Below are 19270 nucleotides of genomic sequence, written 5' to 3'. Positions count from 1 at the left end.
CCAGCACATCGGTCGTTACCTGAACGGAGAGGTGGTAGAGAAGAGAAATAAGTGGGGGAGCAGAACACCTGGACGACTTCCTGCCAAGGAGTAAGCACCTCAGTCTTTAGAAAAGATCGTTTCACATCGGTCGTTCGAGTCTACGTACTCCCGAAAGTCACCTGCGGCCAAGAGACCTTTACCTTGGGAAACATAGTCGCGCGTCACCCGGAACGATCGTCCTCCTGGAGGAGTTCCGGTTCCTATTTCGCGTTCAGACGATCTTCACGGGAACAGTACCGAAATGACGTTAGCCGCGTGGCACATTCAGTGAACTCGAAATTCGGAGAAGTGCCCTTTTATTGGATTAATAACATTCGCGAGTCTGAGTGCTACCAGAAGAGATTGTTCCTCCGACACACCGGCTGATCAGGGTTAAAGTTTACAAAAAATATTGGGTTGCGAAAAAATGGAGAGAACAACTCTGCTTCTTCTGATTGTCGTCGGTTTGGCTACACAAGGTTTGTCTTTTGCACTTTGATTTTAATTACTCCTTATTATCGTAGTAGAAAATCGATACGTGATCGTAAACAGTATTTCTACGTTTTACGAGTGTGGACTTGTATCATTTCATTCGACACGGAAGTTTGATAAATCTACGATCGTGTAACAGTATAATTTTGTTGTATATTTTACAGTTACTACCAGTATGTTCGGTGAATTTTTTGCACAGAATGTCGGAAAAATTCATTTTTCGTGGAATATTAAAGTATCAGGTTGTAACTTACACTAATAATTTCGTATTAATTGTGTATGAGAGGTACTATTTGTAAGTTTTATTCCTATATTAAATAAAATGTCAACTTGAATTCCGGTTCTAATAGTGCTACAACACACAATTTTGAGAATGAAAAAACGATTTATAAAAGCAACATTGTATTTTCTATCGTTTTCTTCTTTTTCAACGAGCAATGTATTTACTTATTCTTTATTGAAAATTAGACAGAAACAGGTCTTCAAGAATTTATAATTCTATTTTTGAGTAACTTAATTAAAATTTACAAAGTGTTTGAAAAAAATACACAATATAAGTAAAACGAAAATTCAAAGTAACGGTGTCATCAGCCTTTACATACAATGAGTTTAAATTTTTCACAATATAGAGATAGAAAGATAAGTTTGTTTCGCGTTTAAATTCATTGCAAAATAAAATTTATGAAGCTTGCCGTTTACCTATCTTAAAGACACCATCCGCTTACTCTTCGAAGTAAATGTGAAGCAAACTAATTAGGGATGTAAGAAATTCACGAGAGTTTTAGAAACAAAGCGTATGCCTCGGATCTCTAGAAGATAAATATCTGCGGTGAACGCAATATAATTTTTATCGCGATGAAATACACTATAATAGACTATAATAAACTCTTGTAAAGTTAACAAACAAACGAGGATTTCAGTATACAGGGTGTTCGGCCACCTCTGGGAAAAATTTTAATGGGGGATTCTAGAGGCCAAAATAAGACGAAAATCAAGAATACCAATTTGTTGATGGAAGTTCCGTTAAAAAGTTATTAACAATTAAATTCAAAAATTTCAAATCGTTTTAAAAAAATTATTTTCGGTTGCAAGAGTCGATCGCAATCATTTTTGGTCATTACCCGTACCCCGAAATCCTACGCATTTTCGAGAAAAAAATTCCTTACCGAAAAGTTAATTTCTGGCCAGAAATGTCTGCCCGAAATTTCATGCGAATCTTTAAGACATCATAACTCCTAAACGGATTGGACGATTTTAATTTTCAAAAACGCAAACAACGCGTATTTAGATGAAGAATATGTAGAAATTGCAAAAATATGCGAAAAGTTGATCCTTGACCCCGTAAACTGAGAAAAACTCAATAAAAATGGTCCAATTTTCAAACAGCCATAACTCTTACAATAGTGAATATATTTCAATGAAACTTTTTTCTGCAGTAGAGCTCATGAGTACCTACAAAAAAGTATTACACAACTTTTCTGTGGAGCGTCAAATAAAATTACTAAAAATCAAAAACGAATTTTTAAGAAAAATCGACCAGAGTGCCTTTTTTCGGCGAAAAAAGAAAATTTTTAAATCATTCTAAAAAAATTATTTTCAGTTGCAGGGGTCAATTACAAGCATTTTTTGTCAAAAGACAAATCCCCGAAATCCTACGCAGTTTCAAAAAAAAAATTCGAGAATGTGTGACATTTTTCGACAAAATTAAAAAATTTCAAATTGTTCTGGAAAATTATTTTCGGTTGCGGGGGTCAATTACAACAATTTTTTATGAATAGACCTACCCCCGAAATCCTACCCTCTTTCTAGAAAAAAATTCAGTACGGGCGGAACTTTAAACGTTAATAACTTTTTAACGAAATCTCTATCAACAAATTAGTATTTTTGATTTTCATCTTATTTTGACCTCTAGAATCTTTCATTAAAATTTTTCCCAGGGGTGGCCGAACACCCTGTATTTGATTCTAAGTATTAAAATAACAAACCTTTATAAAAGTAACATTGTATTTCCTTTCATTTTCTTATTTTTTTATCGAACAATTTATTTCCTATTTTTTGAATCTAATTAATTTAATATAAAGTAATTAAAGAATAAATGAAACAATTATATTCTTATTTCTCACTTATTAGTCGAACCATCTTCAGTATATAAGATCGAAATGAAAGTGCACCAATGTTGTTATTTTTCTCGAATTTATTTACAATCTTGAAAAGTACATACTCGTTAACACAGGGCAATAAGGAACGTGCGTGTTATGTTGTCATCTACGGTTTTATTTGTCGTGTTTGGTGGATGAATAATTCTTTTCGCCGGTGAAACTTGACATAAGTCTGTTAATCTGTCTTTCTCTCTGTCTTAGAAGGGCAACTAATTCTTCAACGTCGATTTCACCTGCACTAGGCTAACAAACTCGTTTTCTCGGTTGTATGTATGTCGACCCCAAGTATAAATCTATTTTCGAGATGTAACTCTACAAATGTATTCATCTCCTTTGCATACGTATAAAATTGGCTCTCTACCAATCCTCTCTGTATTTGGTAAAAACATCTAACACAGACTATTACGCAGGATAGAATCGGTCGAAACACCTCGAATGCAGTCATTGCATTTTGCTGGATTGTCGCATCGGGATGGTAAAATGTCCGTTTCTTACGTTGAAATAAAAACGTTTCGAACGGTATAGTCGATACCGTCGTCTCTTCTGGTTTTCTCGTTCAATTTCTGAGGAATCTACCTTTCAAATTTTTTATTCCTAACACCGTAATACTTATTCTAAATCGTCTTGCTATTCACCCGATATGCAGAGCTAAATAAAATAATACTTTAATTAGTAAATCGTAAATAAATATTTTATTTCAGATCATATATGTATTCTTAAAAATAAAATATTTTATTTGTTAGAAAAATTCTTTAAAATAGAAACTATCTGTGTCACAGTTATATATATTTTATTTATCCAATGTATTAAAATAAAAATACTACTTTAATTAGTAAATCGTAAATAAATATTTTATTCCAGATCATATATGTATTCTTGAAAATGAAATAATTTATTTGTTAGAAAAATTCTTTAAAATAGAAACTATCTGTGTCACAGTTATATATATTTTATTTATCCAATGTATTAAAATAAAAATACTACTTTAATTAGTACATCGTAAATAAATATTTTATTCTAGATCATACATGTATTCTTGAAAATAAAATATTTTATTTGTTAGAAAAATTCTTTAAAATAGAAACTATCCCTGTCACAGTATAATATATTTTATTTATCTAATTTATTAAAATAAAAATATTTCTTTCTCTGATAATAAATTAGATAAAGATAAAATTAGAAAAGAATAAAGATATTTTGCTTTTTAATTTATTAAAATAAAAATATTTCATTTCCTGATAATAAATTAAAGAGCAGAATATCTTTATTCTTTTTACTTGAAGCATAAAATCAAGTACTTTCCCCTGAGAGAGCAGGTACTTGTTACATACTAATAGCTGTAGAAGGAAGTTAATAGACTTAGTTTGCAAATATTATTTCTTGCGTTATCTCTTTTTGAATTTAGTTTCGAATTAAAAATTCTTTTAAACGCGTATTTATAAAACGAGGGAAATGTTATTTTCGACTTAATACGTATTCTAATTAAACTGACGATAGAGTTCGTTGCATCTTAAAGTTCTAAGTGAGGCCGTAAAATCGTAATGTTCAAAAATATATCGAGTATATCGTTCAATCTTCATTTACGTTGTATGTGTACTACTCAAGTTTAATATCTCAATATTTTAAGAAAACGATCTTCTCCAAATTAAGTAATCTTCTGATAGGCTAGACGGTGAAATTAATCGAACAATTTAACGAGCAGGATACTGTACATCCAGGAAACTGATTCTCAAATACTGTATCCCGAAGAATAATTTCTTACCAGCGAAGATAGAATTTCTAATGGTTCCATCAGATGGCAAAACTCGCATTATTTTGTGGAGATTTGCGTTACATGAGCGAATTGTTCTGCAACGTGTTTATTACGTCCCATTAGAAACGCTGTCGTAGACGTTGAGATTAATCCACCTACATTGTCTGTGAAAAGCGATTCATAAAATACCTTTTCTACGTTTAACGATCGCGATCGTTTCTCATAGTAAAACGACGGTTGCCCGTATTTCCCACGTTTCATCGAGAGCCACACACTTTTCTGTTACGCAGTTTTCAAGTACTTCCTGAACACGGTGTTCCCAACTAATTACATTCTTCCGTTTGGATCGTTACTCAGTCATATCAATCTATCTGTCTTTCATTTCATTATCTACTATCTTTCATTCATAGTTTTTTTTCGAGCCCGTCGATACAATCGTTATCGCCAGCAAACTGATTCTCACAGCTATTACTTTACTACAATGGATAATTTCCTTTGCTTTTTCTTATAATGTTACAGCAGCCGATTGGTCAAGTTGTTTCTGATTTTGACAAACGAGAAACGAATTTCTCTCCACTCGATGATGTCGTTCGGAAAATTATCTTGATGTGTACTGTTAGACATTTACTGGAAGTCGACTGTTGAATATAATAAACGCCATTGATCGATAGACGCGCTGTCATTTTCTTTCGGAACAGGTGAATTGGATTTATTAAGATTTTAAGTGACAGTTGCTGTATTTATTCATTCAACTACGCACTTGTCAGGATCTTCGCGTAGTACAAACTTCGAAAATTTGGTGCATAAGTCGAATGTCTCTACAAGACGAAACTTTATCGAGTTGTGTAAATTCTCAATAACAGAAAAAATAATGAGAAATTAGTTTGTAGCTGCGCGGTACAGTTACTTGACCTGTACAACTCGAATTTATATAAATTAATCTCTACAACTTGAGTAACAGTTTGTCGATTTCTAACGCATACCTTGACGGTTCCCAGGATAGTAACGGTCCAGAATCCAAACATCGATCGACTATAATTTGATTCTGTTCCCTCATTTTGTTTCATTAATGGTAAGAATTAAGACCTTAACCGTGCCGCCTTCAATTTTGTGTTTCAGTAAAAACTGATAATATCGTCGATTAAATATAGTACATTAAAACGCAGTAAACCTACAGACTTTTATAAATAATAATATCAATACTGATTTCGATTGAAAACCACTCGAAAATTTTATAAATCTTATTCCTTTTCTCCATAGAATTACAACTATTCAGCAATAAAATATTCGTTCTTAGTATTGGTCTTTTACTTTTGATTATTCATTTAACTACTTGCCAAGTTTCACAATCATGAGACTACTCACTTGTCATCAAGTCTTATACAGGGTGTTTGGCTACAAAACTTATTAAAAAATTACAATCAAAAATTTCAAATCGTTCTGGAACAATTATTTCCGGTTGCGGAGGTCTATTACAATAATTTTTGGTGAATACACATACCCCCGAAATCCTACGTACTTTCGAGAAAAAAATTCTTCACCGAAAATACAATGTCTGACCAGGAACATTCTACTGACACTTTTCATCGAAAAAAAATTTTTTAAATTGTTCTAAAAAAATTATTTTTGGTTGCGGGGGTCAATTAAAATCATTTTTGACCAATAGACATACCCCTGAAATCCTACCCACTTCAAAGAAAAAAATTTATGAAGGTATGAAATTTTTCGACAAAATTAAAAAATCTCAAATCGTTCTGGAAAAATTATTTTCGGTTGTGGGGGTCTATTACAACCATTTTTGGCGAATAGACATACTCCCGAAAACCTATTCACTTCAAAGAAAAAAATTCGTGAAGGTGTTTTCGACAAAATTAAAAAATCTCAAATCGTTCTGGAAAAATTATTTTCAATTGCGGGGGTAAATTACAATCATTTTTGGTGAATAGACATACCCTTGAAATCCTGCGCATTTTCGAGAAAAAAATTCAGTACGGACGGAATTTTAAATGTTAATAACTTTTTAACGAAGCCTCCATCAACAAATTGGTATTCTTGATTTTCGTCTTATTTTGGCCTCTAGAATCTCCCATTAAAATTCTTCCCTGGGGTGGTCGAACACCCTGTATACTTTCATTATTATCCAAACTTTTTTTTTTGTTAAACAAATCATTTTAACGTTATTAGTAAAATTAAGAATGAAAATCGTCGAAGTTCTCATGTTCAGAAGTATTCGTTTTAATCCCTTACCGTACAATGGCAAGTCTGACTCGTTAGCAGTTCTATATATTAAAATTAACACATTTTTCATTCAAGAGGTATTCATAAAAATAATTCACTCTTTTGCGTGGCCATTCCTTGTACGAGCAAACAAAACTAAATAATATACGTTCGAAAAATTGTTTGGAATTAAATCGTACGTGAAGGGGTTAATTATGTTACCAAAATAGTCGACATCTTTTATTTAGTGGAATAGTGAGCTTATAGAAATTTCGTCCGGCGTATGTTTATGCGCCGAAATTTCGCGAAGCAAGCACGTTCGCATTTTGGTCCGACCTACTGACCACTGCCGTAGAAATCAGGAAGAGATCGGAAAACTGGTAGAACCTCTGAAATTATCGAAAGCGATTAACACGTGTGTGTTACGCATACGGTGGAACGGCGGAGCCCACATCAGTTTCTACCTTGAAAACAAAAGGTCGACGCGTTTAATTAGCTTGGCTCAGTTCCTAATTTCCCACGATTCCGTGAAGTAACGGGAGGTCCTTGCAAACGTGGAAGAAGAGGAAGAAGAAGGCGGTGTCCGACCTTCCTCTTCTCACCTACTTTTGCCCCGATTATCCACTTTTCTTCGGACGTGGGCGAATCATCGAAATCACGTGTCGCGTTACAGATACTACATACTCGGTTAGAATGTCTGCGATGAGTAAGTGCTGGTCTGCGCGTTCTCTTTCTGTGAAACCAGAAAGACTTCTACGTTTCAACATAAAGAAATTGTATAAAGGCATCAGAAATATCCATATTGCATACAGTGAGTCACAAAATTATTGACATACACAGAAAGTGGTAGGAATATGAAGAATAAAAGAATTTTTTACGCTTTTTATTTCAGAAACAATATTTAGACTGTGTACTCACAATAATATGAAAATGACAATAATAATTTCATTTGTAATTTCACAAGAATGAAACGAAACGATTCCATGCATGAATTGCCTTCATAAAATTATAGCACACACAAAATGTGATAGGAATACGAAGAATAAAAGAAATAATAAAATACTTTTTTACGTTTTTTGTATCAGAAACAATATTTAGACTGTGTACTCACAATACTATGAAACAAATAATAATATCAGTTTATAGTTATAAAAAAATGAAACGAAACGATTCCATGCATGAATTGCCTTCACAAAATTATAGCACACACAAAATGTGATAGGAATACGAAGAATAAAAGAAATAATAAAATACTTTTTTACGTTTTTTGTATCAGAAACAATATTTAGACTACGTACTCACAATACTATGAAAAAAATAATAATATCAGTTTATAGTTATAAAAAAATGAAACGAAACGATTCCATGCATGAATTGCCTTCACAAAATTATTGCACACCTAACATATTCTACGAAAAACAATTTAATCAGCTTATTCCGATATTCTTTTCTTTTCCTTGCTGCTGTTCAGGCTCAGTATAAGACGATATAGTCAGTTAACACCTAAGCGAGGAATTGGAATCTAATAAAAGCAATATTTGTTTATACGTGCTACTATGATGAGAAAAGGAAAAAAAACTGACTGAGGCATAAGAAATTTTGTAACTCATCACTGGAGAAGTGAAAAATGATGTAGAGAAATTTTCTCGTTTCTACTTAGGGAATATTTTTATATAATTTGATCGTTCAATTTTGAAATACTTGCTATATCGTTGTAATTTATCTCTCTGGTTTTCATTTTTAAATGAAGATTTTGCTTTCTCATACCCTACTTTGCATGGTAAAAACTAAATAAGGTTTATAGATCGTTTACTCTTCGATTTGTGATGCTGCAAAAAGTGCTTCCGCGGAATGTGTTGATAGCAAGGCACGTTGCTTGATCAAATCGCTATGATAATCATCGCTGAAGGATAACGGTTGAAATAGCGGTGACCTGATATTTGTACCGGAATAACTTTTACCCTTTCTATGCAATTGTAACTCGTTTTGTCCATGCTTCTGACCTACATCCATTGTACGTATTATCTAAGCAAATTTTGTGCGACAAAGATTTTTAAACAATAAATAAATGACAATACTTGGAAAACGAAAAGTAATGAAGGTACAACTGATAACGTAGATACATTTTTAGGTAGAAGATGAATTGAAAATTGTACAACCGTTGGGTCCCAATACCTTAGTTTAATTTAATTCTGATTGAATTCAAAATTATATTATAAATGATATATTGAATACCTTCATAAAAATATCTTAATAGGAAAAGTCAGTGAAAAGCTAGAAATACTGCCATATTTTTGAGTAACAATGACATATTATTAAGACTATAATAACCTGAACACATTCAAAAATGATCTATTTTTTACATTAATAATATATAAATTTGAGATTGAAGAATCATATTTGCGGAAAAATCCATATATGCCACATCTTATAAGTTTTTAGTTGGAAGAACTAGAGATATCGTTTATTTAAATCTACAACCACTGTGAGCACTAAACCTGTTTGTTCCCAAACTACTTAAGAATATCAAACTACAAAAAATATAAACAACCAAAAGTATATTTCTTTAATATGATCTTTTCATTTTCTATTAAGAGGTATTGCAAGAATTAATTTTATTATGTCTAGAATATTAACACTTATATTGTTTTTTACAAAAACATCGCTTGACATATTGATGATATCATCTATTAATATTATTTATAACTATTAACAAAAAGATATAGTACTTAAATGATATACTATCGTATTAATATTACCATATACAATATTTTAAAAGGAGAAACAAACATTTTCTTCTTTTTACAAGCACTTTTCAATTCCATCAAATGATATATGTATAATAAAGGTTCGAAAGGCTAATGTTGTGAGTCACGTATAGTATGAAATGAAAACTGCACGAACTTATAAATCAAAGTAATACAATCGAACCACATATTGCGTTCCGCAATAAAGGGGTTAAGTTCATCAACTCTAAGCTTACGAACGAAGTCTCGTTAGTACCGGTTAACGCTCTGTAACACTTCTCTTATCATTTCTAGGAGCCACTTTTCATTCGTTTTTCTAAGTCATCTTCTATAGTAACTGCGCACGTGCCACTTCCTATTGTTTCCCAAATGAATTCTACGGAGTTGACACCTGGCCTTTTCAGGCTCTCTGGAACCCGTTATCCATAAATCTTAAACTTTATCGTTTTTTACTTTTTTCCCCCATACCTTCGATAATCGGCATCCTGCTATAAACCCAAATACCATCAATACCTATCGTCGCGCAAAACCACTTTCAAATGTTAGAATAATTGATTCTTCGTAACACATTTTATACGGATCACGTAAAATAACGTTTCTTTGCATGTTGACGTTTTTTTTGTATATTTTGAACTTACGTTTATGTCCAACCACAGTCAATGAATAAGGATAGATTCCGTCAATTTTTGTTGAACGAAGTTATAGACTAATTTAGAACCACAATGCTGCTATTATGTTTACGTTTAGTGCAGATTAGGACATTCGAATTACATAACAATTTATTATGTTTTTGTTGTCTGTAATAAATAAGTTAATGTAGTAGAAAGCAAATGACTGAATGTTTTAATATTTCAGGAAGATATGAAATATTGAACAAATAGACAATAAAATCCGAATATTAAAATGAGTAATTGTGTCTCCATTATATCTTTAAAGATCGACTAAAAATACATAGTGTACTAGCAAATAGAGCGATTCTTTGACATTTACTTCCTTTATCAACGCAGAAAAATTACCCGAATCACATACAGTGACTGTCACTTAAAATTGTAGTTCAAGCAATTCAGCCGATTTTCATTTATAAATCGTAGAATTTGCAGTAAATGATTAAAATACAGGTATAAGCATATAGTTTAATGCTTCTTTATTTAAAATATTACAAAAGTAAAACAAAACTTTTAGTAATTGTCAGTATAACAAATGAAATTGTCGCTAAGTATGGAATTTAGCCTATCAGTAAAAATCGAACAGTAGTTGTTTTCGTTTATACTTAATATACAGGGTGTTCGACCACCCTTGGGAAAAATTTTAATGGGGGATTCTAGAGGCTAAAATAGGACGAAAATCAAGAATACCAATTTGTTGATGAAGGCTTCGTTAAAAAGTTATTAACAATTAAGTTCAAAAATTTCAAATCGTTCTGGAAAAATTATTTTCGGTTGTGGGCGTCAATTACAATCATTTTTGGTCATTAGACATACCCTCGAAATCCTACCCACTTTCGAGAAAAAAATTCAAGGAGGTGTGGACATTTTTCGACAAAATTAAAAAGTTTCAAAACATTCTAAAAAAATTATTTTCAGCTACGGGGGTTAATTACAATAATTTTTGGTCATTAGACATAACCTCGAAATCCTATGCACTTTTGAGAAAAAAATTCCTTACCGAAAATCTAATTTCTGGCCAGAAATGTCTGCCCGAAATTTCATGCGAATCTTTAAGACATCATAACTCCTGAACGAATTGGACGATTTTAATTTTCAAAAATGCAAACTACGCGTATTGTGGTGGAGAATATGTAGAAATTGCAAAAATATTCGAAAAGTTGATCCTTGACCCCGTAAACTGAGAAACCCCCAATAAAAATGGTCCAATTTTGAAACAGCCATAACTCCTACAATAGTGAATATATTTCAATGAAACTTTTTTCAGAAGTAGAGCTCATGAGTACCTACAAAAAAGTATTAGCCAACTTTTTTGCAGGGCGTCAAACAAAATTACTAAAAATGAAAAACGAATTTTTAAGAAAAATCGACAGGGGGTGCCTAAATTTTTCGACGAAAAAAAAAAGTTTCAAATCGTTCTGGAAAAATTATTTTCGGTTACGGGGGTCAATAACAATCATTTTTGGTCATTAGACAATACCCGTGAATTCCTACCCACTTTCGAGAAAAAAATTCGAGAAGGTGTGAAATTATTTGATGGGAAAAGAAAGTTTCAAATCGTTTTGGAAAAATTATTTTCGGTTGCGGGGGTCAATTACAATCATTTTTGGTAAATAGATATACCCCCCGAAATCCTGCGCATTTTGGAGAAAAAAATTCAGTACGGATGAAACTTTTAATGTTAATAACTTTTTAACGAAGCCTCAATCAACAAATTAGTATTCTTGATTTTCGTCTTATTTTGACCTCTAGAATCCCGCATTAAAATTTTTCCCAGGGGTGGCCGAACACCCTGTATGTAACCATAATTTTCATTTGTTATACTAAGTTACTGAATGTTTCGTTCTACTTTTGTAATATTTTAAATAAAGAAGCATTGAACTATAATACCTATGCCTGTATTTCAATTATTTATTGCCAATTTTATTAAGTAACAATCACTGTAGTTGAAACAGGAAGGGCATCCCGTATACAACATAGTGTAATGAATTACACACACCCGTATACAATGTGTTAGGACGTAACTAAAACCCGTTTTCACGTTTATCAGCTTGAATAGTTTCTTCCCACTTCGACAAAGATAAAATTCTACGTGTATGTATGTGTTTCCAAATGGAGTTTTGCGCTTTCGCGACGACGAAAGTCCAACTATACACGTTTATACCTAAATCACGAAAGCGTTGAAATTCTTTCTCTGCTCTCTTATTTCAGTCGTTACTAGTATCGCTCGCACTTTGTTATCCCGTATACCGCGTGAATGAAATTTCAACGTTTCTTGCCGGAAACGAGCAATCATGCCGAATCCTCGATGCATCCGATAATAAATCGTTACTCTCGCCCGTCGAGTCGAAGTTTACACAGAAACGCAATACGACGTAACGACCGGAACACTTTGAAAGAAAGAAGTCGTAGAAATTGTTCGGTTCGCGTTCGGAATGCAAATGGCGCTGGAAAGCCAACGAATCATCCTTTCGATTGTCAGAAACTCTGAACGACAAGTGATAGAAAAGACTCGACGGGAACTGTTTGGACTTCCAAACAGTGTTATAATCGAACAGCTTAGGACATTCTTTATTCTTTATTCCTTTCAAATATTAATAGCACAGAATTTACCAAACTCATTTAAATTTAAGGAAGTGTAACTTTACCACCTTATTGTCTTGCTCGACAATAGGAAATTGACATACACTAAAACCATTTACGCGACGCACATAATAATTAGTTTTCAAGGGGTATTTTGGGCCAGATACGTTTTTCTCGATGTTTTTCTCGAAAATGCCTCCATTGGATGGAAAATAAATTCCAATGTACGAATTCACATTTTTCAAATTAAGGATGTAACTTTTAATAATGAATTTGCACACGTTACAGGACAAATAGTAAAGGACAATATCTTCTCTTAACTAAATTAATAAAGAACTTAATAGAAATAAACTATGGAAATAAACAAAAGAGTAACAAGATTAATTTTGAAAATAAATAGGAAATAATTAGGTATCTAATATTGGTTCACGTAACTTGAAAAAAACGAGTGTAAAACAGGATAAGCCTCTGTATTACACAGAATGGTGGCTCATTTGAACACCAAGGTTAAACACTTTTCCATTTAGACTCGTAAAAATAGCAGGTCCCATTAAAAAAAACGATCTTAGTACCGCAAATTGCAACTATCACCATTCGATAGAGCGTACTCGAATTAGTTGCTAAAATTTTTTTAGTTTTCAATAAAAATCACTCATCGCCATTTTAATAGGGGTGGACGGGTGGTTCAGGACACCCTGTATATCTGCACTGAACATTTTCCATTAACACGTTTTATCTTTATATATTCAAATTGTTAATAAATTATTGTGTTGGCAAATATGTGTTCTTATATTTTCTATTTGCTAAATAATCAGTTTCACGAACATTGTGGGAGCCAACAGGAACGAAGAAAAAAAAATATGGTCGCGTTACGTAAAACGAACGGGTGAAATTTCGCGATGTCGGTTGGTTTTTACTTCCCTCGGACACATCATTCGGATTGGCACACACGGACGAATAATATTTACGTATGCCGGCGTAGCCGATGACTTCCTAGGTGATTGCGCGATAGCCGCAGGATGTGAGTTGCTTGCATTATCGTTTCCGTTACGGGCTCGTGGCGTTTTCTTCTGCTTATCTGGTTCTATGGGCACCTGGTAGTTACCAAAGATTATTGATTTAACGGCTCGTGACGCTCGGGATGAAATGTGTTCCTCAATTTGTAATCAAATCGTGCAGGGCTTTAGTAGGTCGTCATCAACCCTTTCTGTTCTAACAATTACAGTGAGTCATAAAATTATTGGCACACTCGCAAACTGGTAGGAATATGAAGGGTAATAGAAGTAATAAAAGATTTGTTTATGTTTGAAAAATATAATGTTTAGACCATAAACTTAAAATGATATGAAAAAAACAATAATATCTTTACTTGTGGTTATGAAAGAATGAAACGAAACGATTTCGTGCAATAATTGACATCACAAAATTATTAAAACACTCTCAAAGTGTGAATATGAGGGATAAAAAAAGTAATAAAGATTTATGTTTTTGTTTGAAAAATATAATGTTTAGACTAGAAACTCACAATAGTATGAAAAAAACAATAATATCATCATTTATAGTTATAAAAGAATGAAACGAAACGATTCCGTGCATCAATTGGCATCACAAAATTATTGGCACACGTTACAAAAATGAATAATTTTAACAATGTTAGTATTTTGTAGGATATCCTTCTTGATTTATCACTTCAGAAAGTTGCTTTGGCATTGATCCCACAATTTCTTATTGCGCCATTCCTTTTCTAATCTACTTCGCAACTTTGCTCTATTAATTATTGAACTTTTTCGTATTTTTTTTATTTAGTCTGTCCCTTACCATTTCAATAAAATTTAGATCCGGTGACTAAGATGGTGTATTTATAACCTTTGGAGAATTGTATAGCAGCCACTCTTTGGCATTGATTTTACAATTTTTAAAAAATAATTTTTTATATTACGCCATTCCCCTTTTAATCTACCTTGCAATTCCGTTCTATTTATAACCTTCGATGAGTTGTATAACAGCTACTATTGAATAATCTTCGATTTGTGTTTTGCATCATTATCTTGGAATACTTAAAATCTTTCAAGAATACTCCTTTCCTGGGCACTTTGCTTTACATTTTTCTTTAGTATATTTAAGCATCTCATTTTATCCATTGTTTTTTTTTATAAATTCTATATTTCCTACCCCATAATAACTGATACAACCCCACACCATAACACAATCATTGTCGTATTTCACTGATGAACGAAGATTTTTAGGATCCATTTCTTCGTTCGGTTTTCGCCACTCTTTCATATGGCCATCAGACCCACAAACATTGAATTTACTCTCGTCCCAAAATATAACGTCTCTCAAAAATTCTACAAATTCTGAACTAATTTTTTTTGCGAAATCTAAACATGTTTTCCGATTTATTGCATTAACGTATGGTTTCCTTCCGGGTAGGCGGCCATTGTACAAATTCTGCAATATTCTACAGACTGTTTCATTAGAAGCAGTTTTATTACAAAATTGTTGGAATTCGATATTAATTTGTGGGATACTTATTCTTGGATTTTATTTCACATTTCGAATAATGAAACAGTTCTTTTGATGAATTTAACACTTTTTTCCTCCCACGTCCATTTGCGTTTTCAACCCTGCCTCCATGTTCGAACCTTTTAATAATATTTTGGACGGCTGAAGGACTATTTTTTAAGATATTTTCAATTTCTCAATATGATTTTCCACTTTTCCAGTGATGAATTGCTAAATTTCTTATGTCCAAATTAGTTTATTTTCCTTCTATCACCACAGTAGAATGTATAGACAAATATTGTTTTTATTAGATTTTAATTCCTCACGTAGGTGTTAACTGACTGTTATTACGTCCTATACTATTCCTATATCGGACTAAGCTGATTTAATTGTTTTTCGTAGAATATGTTAGGTGTGTCAATAATTTTCTAACATTTTGTTTCACTATAACTATAATTGATGATATTATTGTTTTTCATAGTATCGTGAGTTTATAGTCTAAATATTGTTTCTGAAACAAAAAACGTAAAAAATTCTTCTATTATTTTTTTTATCCTTCATATTCCTATCATTTCCTGCGTATGTCAATAATTTTGTGACTCACTGTACATAGGTACACTACCACTTATAAATGCGAAGACGCTTGGCCAAAATGTTGTTAACATTGTATAGTCCTTAAACTTTGGTCTAGCGACTGTCAACCGTACAAAACTCAAAACTGATACATCGTAATTTTAGTTTTATATGTACATATCACATAAATACCATTTTTCTGTTCAATCTGTTGTTTTGGGATAATATATGTATGCAGATGTACCTGATTGGTCATAAAATTTCGATTACGAAATATTAAACAGTATAGAACTTTCAATCGTTTATAGATTCTATTAGATTCTAAGAAAACAGCTTTTAAAACTTTATTTGGTGCACCTAGTATATCTACGAAAAGAGCTGGAGCATATAGTGAGAGAATACTGTAAATGTCAAAGTTTAAAAGAAGAAAAATGATTACCAAAAAATAGAAACGTATATAGATTTTGTACATTAAAATTTATAAAGAAAGCTTTCTAATTTTTTCTACTTGTGCTTAATTCTTACAGGTTCGATTATATGTTATGAAAATATAATGTATCGTTTATGCTTTTTAAGTATCACTACGAGTGCTCCACGCTACGTCAACGCTGCGATGACTTCATTGACAGCATCGTTATTTCATAACGACTAATGCGACCTGTCACGTCTAAGTTGCATGTATCGTAACTGAACATAGGTCTGTCAATTAATATTTTGATACGTTCTAAGTTTGCTCCTATCAGAAGTTTCTTCTGAGCGTGACTGAATAGATTTCTGACTGAACATAGGCTGTCAATTAAAATTTTGATATGTTTCAGCGTATATACACATAAAGTATTCTTTTTGTCATTCTTATGTATAAGAAACAAAGGACGTCGGAGGAGAAACACATTTATATATATATATATAGAAAAATTAACAATTTCATGTTCAACAAACTAGTTAAGTAATTAAATGTATTATATAACACATGTTTTAAAACAGTAATTCGTGTGTCATATAGAAATAAATAAAAATAAATTAGTAATATTTTCTCCAATGAACGTCGCTTATCTTGAAATATCTAAAAATAATCTAATAAGAAAGTAACCGGTAAAAGGTGCTACTGGTTCAATAATTCGTCTAATAGTATAGTATGCATATCATTTACTTGTTGAAGTTTTACAATATTTTACGAAAATTAATATCCTATAATTACTGCTGATGAATGAATATTATACAGAAATGGCTAAATATACTCCCACGAGCGTAACAAAAAGGAATTGCAATGAAAGAGCGACGATTGTCGTTCAATTGTCGATTCTAATTGCGTAAGCGAAACGGTGAAACAAAGAAAAGAAAAAGAACGGGAAATGTTTAGTCGGCGAGTTGAATTCGTGTTCACATTCACGGTGACGAGACTTACCGGTCATTGAAATCATCGACTTGAAAACTTCAACGCTCGATGAGGCAACGTCCCGCTTTGCAACGACTTTAATGCATTTCGTGCGTGATGACGTGAGTTGCATGTCTTTCAAACACCGCAACACCTAGAGCTACGCTTGCGGTACCCGCCACGTACGGTGATCACCAAGCGAACAATAAAACGTTGCATTATTCGTGTAATTAGTCACGAAGGATTGAAGCACGATCGCAATCTGCATTAATACGTGCTCTTCGCAAGACGTGGAGATGGAGAAGATAATGGTTCATGCATTGAATCGCGAACGAAATTGAATCGGATAATGTTACGCTTCCTTGACTTAGAACTTCTCCCTTATGATTCTAGTCTCGATCGAAATTATCACGGCTCTCGTACATGTTAGGTCAGAGGTTCCCAAACGTGGTTTATATTCCTCTGATTGACCACAGGTGAACCACATAAACTACAGTGGCGGGCATAAAAGAGCTCAAAAAGAAGGAGGGTACTAAAACCTGTGTAAAAAAGACTAATGACACAAACTTATGGGATTACCTAATATTTAAAGACAATCCTTTCACTTTTACAACTTATCTAATCTCGTTACTTCTCACTTTTCTTATCGAGAAGACTACCAACTGTTCCCCAGTCGCGGACTTGTGACATGTTACGTCGAATCCAGTTAGACTACGCAGCGAAAATAGTTAGGAAACACTGATTCCGGTGAATTGATGTTGAGAAATACGTGAGGTTTTCCGCTGGAGCGTATTTGTTTTATTTAATTATCGTTATTATGGTAATAGTTAACACATTAAGACCTGATAAAAGTTGGTAGTTACTTGATAATAACGACGTCTATATCGGATTGCAGGCTGCAATGGCGCCGGATGCGGTTACCCTGGAGCACCTGCGCACAGTAGTGTTCGCTTCACGGGAACCGACACCCAGGATGTCATAGACGAAGAAGATGCTCTTCTTAAAGACACGATACTACCCGAGGGTACTGTAGCCACCTACTCTTGCGAACGAGGCTTTGAACTCCTCGGACCGGCACGAAGACAGTGTCAGACCGATGGTTCTTGGACACCGGAAGGAGTACCATTTTGTGGTGAGTGTGCACTTCTTTTTAAATGCACGTCGATTACCGTCGCGGAAAAAGGAAATTGTTTACGTTGTAGAAATTTACATTTCTACGATTTGTCTGTCTCTTATCGATAAGTAGATAAATAACATTGGAATTATTAAAATTTATTGTCTTACAACTGTGACCTCGCGCTTTGTATTGTTATCTTCACAGTATTGTAATGTATTCAAAATGCACAGTTGTTCAGGATTTACTTAGATACTGTCACTCTAAACTGTTTTACTTAAAATACCAAATAAACCATACAAAGTTATACACAAAAAATTGTAACATACAAGTAGAAGCGCGACTAATATGATGAAAAAGACAGTAGGCAGTACTTAATTTTGTACAAAAAAATGTTTCTTTTTAATCAGAAATTATTTTCTTAACTAGTAAATGGCATTTTATGTTTCCGTGGGTTGTGTAATGTGCGTAAACGTTTAATTTAGTATTACCATTGACGAAATAGAAAACATAGGACAAAAATGTCGTTTCAAAAATATAAATTTAAAGGAAAAAGTATTCAAATGTAAGACTATCTTTTATACAGGATGTTTCGCATTTTTCAACAAGTAAAAATAAGACTGAAGTGTTATATAACAAAAAATTTATAAATGCTTTGTTAAGAAGTTATGACAAAAATATGAAATATGATGTTTAGTTATTTATTAAAGGAACAAATTTACTAAAATCTTGTTTAAAGAGATCAACTGCTAGTTGAGGCACAAGAAAATATTTTGAACGTAGATTTATGTGGATAACTTAAACATTTCTTTATCAGAGTTTGGTTTCTACCATTTATCTTGGGTGCTGATGTATTCTTTGTGATAATTTTCTGTTGTCATAAAATTTTGAACTATTGTTCAAGTTTATGTTCAGTAAATTGGAAAAAATACTTACGACATCGAATGCTTGCAAAAGATTGATTTTATTTTATTGTACATTTTTTTTCTTATTTTAATGCCCTGAATCTCAACCGACTTTCACAGTTCATATTTTTATTATAACTCCTTAACAAAGCATTTATGGA

General features: G+C 32.7%; 1 protein-coding gene across 1 annotated transcript in view; it reads left to right on the top strand.

Moving 5' to 3' along the window:
• The first annotated feature begins 382 nt into the window (after nt 1–382).
• Nucleotides 383–19270, top strand: part of LOC143341439 (uncharacterized) — a 68564-nt gene continuing 49676 nt past the window's right edge. Inside the window, exons 1-2 of the mRNA XM_076764434.1 lie at nt 383–500; nt 17986–18222. Of these exons, the coding sequence (XP_076620549.1) occupies nt 449–500; nt 17986–18222 (289 nt within the window). The 5' untranslated portion in view covers nt 383–448. The remainder of the gene's footprint in view (nt 501–17985; nt 18223–19270) is intronic.

This window comes from Colletes latitarsis, chromosome 1, assembly GCF_051014445.1.
Source record: "Colletes latitarsis isolate SP2378_abdomen chromosome 1, iyColLati1, whole genome shotgun sequence".
NCBI classification, from domain to species: domain Eukaryota; kingdom Metazoa; phylum Arthropoda; class Insecta; order Hymenoptera; family Colletidae; genus Colletes; species Colletes latitarsis.
This window is presented reverse-complemented; position numbering and strand designations above follow the sequence as displayed.